This window comes from Sorex araneus, chromosome X (genome assembly GCF_027595985.1).
Source record: "Sorex araneus isolate mSorAra2 chromosome X, mSorAra2.pri, whole genome shotgun sequence".
Taxonomy (NCBI): domain Eukaryota; kingdom Metazoa; phylum Chordata; class Mammalia; order Eulipotyphla; family Soricidae; genus Sorex; species Sorex araneus.
Genome location: NC_073313.1, coordinates 82,715,140 through 82,725,309, shown reverse-complemented (window position 1 = coordinate 82,725,309; position 10,170 = coordinate 82,715,140). Strand labels below are relative to the sequence as shown.

At 47.2% G+C, this 10,170-nt stretch overlaps 1 protein-coding gene across 1 annotated transcript; it reads left to right on the top strand.

Annotated features, from left to right (window-relative positions):
- The first annotated feature begins 5,466 nt into the window (after nt 1-5,466).
- LOC101542831 (N-lysine methyltransferase KMT5A-like) lies at nt 5,467-6,630 on the top strand. Its single transcript, XM_055121115.1, has one exon. It carries the CDS (start codon nt 5,467-5,469, stop codon nt 6,628-6,630), a length of 1,164 nt encoding a protein of 387 aa, XP_054977090.1.
- Nucleotides 6,631-10,170: the final 3,540 nt, after the last annotated feature.

Here is a 10,170-nt window from a genome sequence, read left to right as displayed (position 1 = left end):
AGGAGAAAAGGACCAGATCTCTGATATATCATATTATACACTCTAATTTATATATGTGATCCCTTTGTTCATCATCTAGACTTTATTTGCATAAGGTCAGGTAACATCACATTAGAGACACAGTAAGAGCTTGTGTAACATAAGAGCATCTGATTAGTTGTCCACCAAACCATTTGCAAATGGGCAGAGGACATCAATTTACATGCCCACAAATGGTACGTGTGGAGTAATTGGTCATTCTTCAGACACCTATTTACACAAGAACAGATAATATCATCACACATGCCCATATAAGACATGTGTGATATTATTTGTCCTTCTCCAGACCTTATTTTCATAAATGCAGAATACATCAATTTAAATACCACTATTCAATATGCCAAAAACAGTAGCGATAGGTCTCATTCCCCTGACCCTGAAAGAGCCTCCAATCATTGGGAAAGACGAGTAAGAAGATGAGTAAAATCTCAGGGCTGGGAGGAATAGAGTTGTTACTGGTGCCCACTTGAGTAAATCCAAAAACAATGAGATGACAGTGATACAGTGATACATGTAAGGGCATGTATGATTTGATTGGTCATTTTCCAGGCCCTATTTGCTTAAGGGAAAGTGATAATGTCTTTCATGTCCATGTATGGGCATGAATAATCTCATTGGTCATTCTTTAGACCTTGTTTGCATAAAGATGGAGTTCGTCACCCTTATATGCCCATATAAGGGCATGTATGATCTGATTGGTCGTCCTCCAAATGTTCTTTGCATAATGGCACATAGCACTATTTCACATACCCATTATATGGGCAGGTATCATGTGATTGGTCATTATCAAACCTTATTTGCATAGCAGAAGATGGCATCAACTGATGTGCCCATATATGATAATATGAGATATGCCTGGTCTTCCAAAGTCTCACTAAACCACACTTTGATGATCTCTTAGGATGTAACCAATCAGATAGTGGTGTCAGGTATCAACCTTGGTCAGTCATGTGAAAGTCAGGTGTTCAATCCACTGTACTATTGCTATGTCCCCGAACCCCCTTACACAACCTGCTAAGGCACATTTCTCCGTCAACCAGTGGTTTACAGTGTTAAGTCTAAGGAATATTTTTTTCTGCATGCCTGTAGTAGAAGACTCCCAATTCCTATTTGCCTTTAAGTGGGATATGGAGGAGCAGCCCATACATCTCACCTGGACTATACTTCTCCAAGATTTTTGGAACAGTTCCCATTTGTTTGAGAAAGCTCTTAGAAAAGATTTGGAAGATTTGCAATAAAAAGCAGGGAAAATCATTTTTTTAAAATTTTTATTGAATCACCATGTGGAAACTTATAACGTTCTCAGGTTTATGTCTCAGTTATACAGTATTCAAACACCCATCCCTTCACCAGTGCCCATATTCCACCACCAAAAACCCCAGTATACCCCCGCCCCCATCCCCCACCCCAACTGTATAACTGATGAATTTCACTTCATTTTCTCTTTGCCTTGATTACGTTCCATATTTCAACACAAAACTCACTATTGTTGTTGAAGTTTCCCCCCAAGAAAGACAGCTCTACTACCAAGGAAGCATTTGATAATTAGTCTTCCATTGCTGAGAATGAAGAGATATGTAGCCCCACTGCTCCAAGTACATAACTTTTTTTTTCCTTTTTCTTTTTCCTTTATTTTCCCCCTCATCCCCCTTCCCGCGCCTCATAGTATGGTGGATGCCACACCGCGTTTCTCCCTGAAAATGGGAAACAACCAGGAAAGAGATTATTTCCTCTTCTTGGCCGGCGTGGGTCTGTTGCTTAGTTCACAGTCCAGAGAAATGGATGCTACTTTAATAACCTTCAGTATTTCAACAAAAATTCACTGTTATTATTTGGAGTCCCCCCCCAAGTCAGACCTGTTAAAAAGAAACCGTTTCACATTGCTGACAATTATAGATGTTAAGTCTATAATTTTATACAGAAATTTTGGATTTCTGTATAAAGTCCAGGGAAAATTCTTCCAGAAATTGCATAGCCCAGCTCACAGTCCCATTGCACTGCTGTAAGAAGTCTCTGGAATCAAAGTCTTTAGGCGCAGAGGGTCCATTTCACTCTCAGCAGCTCCAAATTTATCTGGGCCAAGGGTGTGCCGGTTACACCCACTTTCCATGATTCCCTAGGAGCCCCAAGTGTAAAAATCGTATACCTCTGGGTTAGGAGTCTTAGAAGATGGCTCCTGCCATGTGTATGCTGCTGCTGCCGCCATTTTCCGTCCGGGAAGATGGGGTGGGAAGGAAAGATCCACCCCTGGGCAGCACGGAGTTGTAGCCCAGTTCACAGTCCCAGTGCATTGCTATAAGAAGCTGCGCTGGTTGCTCGAATGTGTTTGGCTTCTGGAATCAAAGTCTTTAGGCGCAGAGGGTCGGGGAAAATCTTTTAATATGTGGATGATCTGTTTACCTGCTTCCCTATGAATAGGAGTCACAAGAAAATACAGTTAAGACCCTTAATTTTCTTGCATCTAGGGCATATTAGGTTATTAGGAGTAAAGTTTAGCTCAATTAAAAAAGTTAAGTATCTGGGAATAATTTTTTAACTCCAGAAACCAGGACTTTAAGACCAAAGAGAATTCAGACTATATTTGACATTCCCACATCCACAACCAAGAGTCAACTCCAAGTCTTTCTGGGACTAACAGAACATTATCAATTATGGATTATAAATATGGCCAATTATCGTACCTTTATGAATGTTGGAAGGATGTGGACAACACCCAACTCTTTGGGGGACAGAACATGAGACTGCCTTTCAAGCCTGAAACACAGGCCGGGCCTCTAGCTTTGTCACGGTCTTTTAGCCCTTCTGGCTGCATGTTTCTGAAAGTTTAGGCATAGCTGTGGGAATCTTAACTCAGTTCTTAGGCACAGAGAAGCTACTGGTTGTTATTGTAGTAAAATGCTAGATATGGTCACAGCAGGACGGCCTGGCTGCCTGAGAGCAGTAGTTGCCATGGCTTTGTTGGCACAGGAGGTCTATAAATTAATTTTGGGAGGGACCTCCTTATTCATATACACCCTTCATTAAATAATGCCACTCCTGAAAACAAGGGCAACCTTTGGATTACTGACAGCTCGGTCCTTAGGTATCACACTCTTCTTTTAGAGAAATCTTAAACCCAGTAACTTTTATTATCTATGCCAGGATGCTCTACACAGTTAGAGCACTTTTAGCTCCAAATCCTGGAGCAGACATCTGCCAGTAGGCCTAATTTGTTCTGTAATCCATTGGAAAACCCAAACCTCCATTTACAGATGGCACTTTCTTTGTAGAACAAGACATCCATAATTCCTGATATGCAGTAGTTACCACCCCTGCACTGGTGGAATGACACTTTGCCCCAGGATATTTGACTCAATTTGCTGATCCCATAGCCCTGACTTACTGCCTTGGAGGTCAGTGAAGGTAAGTTAGTCCATGTTTACACAGACTCCATGTATGCCTTTTTGGTATTGCATGCCCAAGCTGCCAATTGGAAAGAAAGGGTTTTTTCCAAAATTTTGGTTGTTTTTTTTTTGCTTTTTGGGTCACACCCAGCGATGCACAGAGGTCACTCCTGGCTCTGCATTCAGGAATTACCCCTGGAGGTACTCAGGGGACCATATGGGATGCTGGGGATCGAACCCGGGTCGGCCACGTGCAAGGCAAGCGCCCTACCTGCTGTGCTCTCACTCCAGCCCCTCCAAAATTTTGTTTTAGGGCTACACCTGATGGTGCTCTGGGCTTACTCCTGGCTCTGCACTCAGCTGTGCCAGGGATAGAACCCAACTCTGTTGTGTGTCTCCTGTATTCCAGCCATGAAAAAGGTATTTTTACTGTAAAAGAAAGCCTTACAAAGTATGGTGCTTAGATATTTAAACTACTTAATGCTGTGCATCTGCCTACAAGGGTTGCAGTTATGCATTGCAGGGGTCATCAAGGAGACAACTGTCAAGTGGCATTAGGAAATAAAAGGCAGATCAGGAAGCCAAAACAGCAGCCAAAAAGACAGTCAGTGAGCACAGCCTTGGCCTTCGTCCCTCAACCAGACCCTGGGAACAGCTGCCCCTCCTCTACAGAGGAAGAGCTATCTTGGGCATTAATAAGAGGGTATGATGAGAGAGAAGACTAGTTTTGGAAGGGAAGTGCGGCCTTCGCACCAATTTCTCTTGTGGAAGGTGTCAAGGCCCATCTGACTCCTGTCATTTAGACAGGGACAAATTCTGCATCTGTTTTGTTTGTTCCATCTTTACGAGGAAGAGATTATCTAAGGTCGTGGGATAGGTGTGCCAGAGTTGTGAAATCTGTGCTTGGAACAAACCATGCAGAGCTCAGCTTCCCAAGTTAATTGTACACCAAGGCATGGCTCACATCCCAGAGAGGATTGGCCGGTAGATTTCACTCAATTACCTTCATAATGTGGATTTAAATACTTGCTAGTCCTGGTGGATACCTTTACCAGATGGATAGAGGCACTCCCTACCAGGACAGAGAAGGCACATGAAGTGACTAAGGCACTTCTCCAGGAAAGAATTCCCAGATATAGGCTACCTCATACATACAAAATGGTCCCTATTTCACTGCAGAGATAAGTCAGCAGGTGGACCAAACTCTAGGAATTAGGTATTACTTACACTATGTCTACAGACCTCAATCATCCAGCAAAGTGGGAAGAGTAAATAAGATATTGTAAACACAATCAGGAAGCTCAGTAAGGAAATATCTCAAAAATGGTGACAGGTTCTGCCTCTGGCTTTCCTTCGAAAGAGCATTGCCAAATCTCCTGACTTGGGTATGAGCCCTTGAGACCAGTATGGGACACCTTTCATCCACAAAGATCTATTATCGGTATGAGTATTCCTTGCTAGGAAGGCATACTCTTTCCCTCAGCTCATTCCAACTGGCTTAGTATTGCCTAAACCCCGAGGGTCCTGCTGGGAACTTCTTTAGCCCCCAGGGTAATTAGGATCAATAAAAGCTTATTGGGGGTGAAACACACTCACCAAAATTACAAACTCTTTAAAAGGGCCCCTTTCCAGTCCTTCTCTCTCGTCCCACAGCCTTCACAGTCCGTGGTTCGTGGTATTCACCACACTCAGGTAAATTCATCACAGCCCGGTATATAGATGGGTTGATCCATCACACTCAGAGGCCGAAAAGTGTGACTTAGATGCTTCTCCATCATGGGGGACTGAGTCCTCAGATGTTGACCACAGGGTAAGAATATCGAGCTCAACACCTAGGTCTTAACGACCTGTTCAAAACCCGCAGTTAAATACACGGGGAGTAGGACCCGCGGGGCTGCCACCGCCTGTGCGTGCCTCGCGTTTGGTTCGCGTGTGGCTCGTGTCCATCTCGCGTGTATTGGCTCCCGGGCCGGGCAGGGCGGGGGCGGCAGCGGAGGCAGCGGCGGCAGCGGGGCACGCGGGGGTCAGGCCCAGCCTCGAAGCCATGGGGAAAAGGGGTCCCAAGGGGCGCCTGTGGACCTTCCCCGGGGCGCCGCGACAGCTCTGTCTACGGCGGCAACAGCAGCATCAATGGCAGCAGCATCAATGGCAGCAGCAGCAACGGCAGCAGCAGCAACGGCAGCAGCAGCAACGGCAGCAGCAGCATGGGCAGCGGCGGCGGTTTGGCCGGAGGGGCCGCCGCCCGGGCCAGGGCGCTGGCCGCACCGCTCTGGGCCTGGCCGGGCTGCCGGAGAATGTATTGGCCGGGAAATCGAAGATCTATTCCCCCAGGAGCTCGAAAAGATGCTCTGGAATGCGCTCCCCCCTTCAGGGAGACGCCTCGGGGGTGTATCCCGGTGTGGGATGCCGGGGAAGGCCACGCATGAGGAGCTACGGTAAACGAGGAGAGAAGAGAATGCCAAGGAGAAAGCCAAGCACCTTGGAGTCAGAGACACCGAGGGGCAGAGAGAGAGGCCGCCCGCCCCGTCTTCCAAAGCCACAATCTCAAGCGGTCGAGTCTCCCCAAACTCCGACCTCGTCTTGTCACTCCCGCGGAGCGGCTGTCACCAAGCAAGGCCCGAAAAAACCCATGAAGCGCAAACGGGCCCCAAGGTGTGAATCTCAAGGGAAACCGCAGCAGAACGGCAAGCTCCCCGACTCCTACCCTGTGCGGAGGAGCTCCCGGAAGAGCAAGGCCGCGCTCCAGTCTGAGCAACGAAGGAGAATAGACGAGTTGATTCAAAGCGGGAAGGAAGAAGGAATGAAGATTGGCCTCATCGCCGGTAAGGGCAGGGGGGTGATCTCCACCAAGCGGTTCTCCCGGGGCGAGTTCATAGTAGAATACCACGGGGACCTCATCGAGATCACAGACGCCAAGAAACGGGAGGCGCTGTACGCCCAAGACCCCTCCACCGGCTGCTACATGTACTATTTCCAGTATCTGAGCAAGACCTACTGCATCGACGCCACCCGGGAGACCGACCGTCTGGGGCGGCTCATCAACCACAGCAAACGAGGGAACTGCCAGACAAAACTGCACGACATTGCCGGCATCCCGCACCTCATCCTCATCGCCTCCCGCGACATCCAGGCCGGGGAGGAGCTGCTGTACGACTACGGGGACCGCAGCCGCGAGTCCCTGGAGGCACACCCCTGGCTGAAGCATTAACCTTGCCATGGACAAAGAGGCCTCAAAGGAAATCAATTTTTTTTTACACATAAGTGCGTAGAAAAGTAATTTGCTCAGCAGATCCATTAGATGTTTTCAAAAAGTATATTAAGATGTCTTTTCACTGTAATATTTAAATATCTCTTGCAGGTTTCTGAGGTGGACTGGAACAGATGGCCTTACATCCCCCAAACTTAAAAAAAAGGTTTCATTAAATCACCACGATAGAAACAATTACAAAGTTGTCCATGATTGGGTTTCAGTCTTACATTGTTCCAACACCCGTCCCTTCACCAGTGTACATTTCCCACTGCTAATGTCCCCAGTTTTCCTCCTTCCATGCCCCCCGCCAGTCTGTGTCTATGGCAGGCACTTCCCCTCCACCTCTCCTTTTATCACCAAAACTTTTATATCCTAGTTACTTTTGAATCTTCTTTGTATAGAAGTTGAAAGTTTGTGCTTCTGGTGTATGCAGTCCAGGACACGGCACAGGTTTCAGGGAGAGGCAGTGGGGCCTCTGCTGCTTCCCACCAGGATGGGCTGGGCCTCCATTCCCTACCCCGAGGTCGCTGGACACCCCACACAGCCTGGATAGGATGCTTTCAAGTTCTTGTTTCCTTTAGGTATGACAGGTAGACTGTGAAGTGTATGACTCTTTTTTCTTAACAGGTGTGCAGTCCACAGTGTTCCCCCTGCTTTCTCAAAAGGTTGCTAATCCAAGGCCATGACCAGGGCCAGTCCACAGGTCCTCTTTCATGGCCTTACCTCCCAGGGTATCCCAAGCTTCAGGGCAGGGAATCACAGGGAGGAAACAGGCCTTCCCCAAACTGGGAAACAATTCTTTATAGAAATGTGATCCCAGGGGGCTGGAGTGATAGCACAGCGGGTAGGGTGTTTGCCTTGCACGCGGCCGACCCGGGTTCGATTCCCAGCATCCCATATGGTCCCCTGAGCACCGCCAGGAGTAATTCCTGAGTGCAGAGCCAGGAGTAATCCCTGTGCATCGCCGGGTATGACCCCCCCAAAAAATGTGAGCCCTGAATTTATTTTAGAAAAGTAATAGAGAATCTTTTTTTTTTTAATTTTTGGGTCACACCCGGAGATGCTCAGGGGTTATTCCTGGCTTTGCACTCAGGAATTACTCCTGGCGGAGTTCAGGGGACCATATGGGATGCTGGGAATCGGACCAGGTCAGCCACGTGCAAGGCAAATGCCCTACCCCCTATACTATTGCTCCAGCTCCTAAAAAGAAAAAAAAACTTTTTAAGGAAAAAAAGAGGCCCCACAGAAAACAACTTACATGTGTATAAGACATGAAGCCAGTGAAACTGCTGATTTCTTCATTTGTTTTGTTCTGTTTTGTTTTTGCAGGAGAGATATGGATGGCACTCTAGTCAAAAGTAAGGTTTTGTAGTGGGACCAGAAATTACATACCTTCTCGGGGCTGGAGCAATAGCACAGTGGGTAGTGGGTACGGCGTTTGCCTTGCACGCGGCCGACCTGGGTTCGATTCCCAGCATCCCATATGGTCCCCTAAGCGCCGCCAGGAGTGATTCCTGAGTGCAGAGCCAGGAGTAACCCCTGTGCATCGCCGGGTGTGACCCAAAAAGCAAAAAAAAAAAAATTACATACCTTCTCCGACTGTCATCCCCTCTCCTCTGGGTTGGTTGAAGGTCACCAGCCTCAGGTCTATGCTCAGCTCTGCCCACCTGCCATCTTTCCTCCTAGGAGACTGCCATGCACCCCAGAGGGCACAGCCTCCCGGAAAGGCCCAGTGTACAGGGGATGTGGATTTTAGGGGCGTGGATACAGACTAAGGAGCAGTTCTCACTTGCACTGTGACCTTCCCACCATCCCTTGTCCTGGGTCCTCCTGGCCCTCTGCACCTGGGCCATTGTGAAATGGAGATAGTTCTGGGTGCCCTCCTCAGCCTGGTGACCACAGCCGCCCCCATCTCACCACGGTGCTGCCTAAAGTCTTTCCCCACCAACACGTGCCTGGGCAATGAATATCAGGAGGGCCCAATAGGCTTTGTCAATATGATACAGACAGTCTGGGTTGTACCTGTATATTATTTAGCTTTGTATTTAAGAAAAGAAGCTCCCCGGCCAAAAGGGGGCCACGCAAGCCTCAGGAACGCATCAGAGGGAACTCCAAGCCCCATCAGGCATCGGTGATTCACTAACATAAAAAAATCAAAAAGAAAATTAAAAACAAAACATATTAGGTATTGTACCCAAAATAAAAAGAAAAAAAAGGAAAAGAAAATGAAATAAACTTGAAAATTATTTGCCAACATAAAAATGAAATAAAATATTTATTCCCAGACAAAGGTATAAAAATAGTATGTGAGTAGTGACTTCACCTTCTGGGCTATAGATGTACTCCCACTTTCAATCTAATTACACATTTGTGTATGAGGGACTCCCTTAATGGTGATGATACACTCCCCCACTCTTTAACTGTCATTATCTGCCTTAATATTTGATGTGTTTCCCCAGAGTTTACAAAATCCTGGAGAACCCCTTGCTCTGCCATGCCCTGCTTGACCAACCCTCCAGAAATTAGGTTCTGCACAGAGAACAAAGAGGGATGCCTCAAGTGACTTAATAGAATACCCCTTATTAGCAGGAAGTTGCTTCAGAAGCTGGACTTTCATCCCATATCCCTAAAAGTATTTAGAGTATCCATTTCTAGAGAGGCAAATGTTATAAGAAAGTTAGCAAGGAAGAACAAGAAAAAGAACAGAGGGGCCAGACCTCTGATGCATCATATTACACACCCTAATTTTCTCAGATGATCTTATTTATCATCCTCCAGACTTTATTTGCATAAGAAGAGCTGGCATAATCTCACATACCTATATGAGGGTGATATGTGATATGACTGATTATCCTACAATCAACCCACACCCCCAATACGATGATCTCATAGAATATCATCACCATCATCATCATCCCGTTGATAGTCCAATTTCTTGAGCAATCTCAGTAACGTCTCCATTCGTCCTAGTCCTGAGATTTTAGAAGCCTCTCTTTACTCATCCTTTCCAATGGTGTCGCATTGGAGACTCTTTCAGGGTAAGGGGAATGAGACCCCTCATTGTTACTTGTTTTGGCATATGAATACACCATGGGGAGTTTGCAAGGCTCTCCCATGTGGGCAGGAAACTCTTGGTAGCTTGCCAGGTTCTCCCAGAGGGAGAACTGGGCTATAATATGTCTTCCGGGAGCTTGGTTTTATAGTCTCTGGCCGTTAGTGGGATTACACGGCGCTGTGGGCAGTCCCTAGGTGTGACAGCCTAGCTACTGGAAAATGGGAACTCTGGGTGGAAGAGGTCAAGTCCAGATCTGAGCAGGCTTGGAGGTCTCAGTCCTGGGTCCCACACACCTGGGTTCCTCTGCTGGCTCCTTCATGCGTGAGGCTTATCCAAACATGTGGAGAGGGGCCTTGAGCATGGCTGTGGCTAGGCTCCAGAGGTCTTCAGCCCAGCTGTGGGATCTCTGCTCGGGGTGGGGAGGGATACTGAAGCCCACCTCC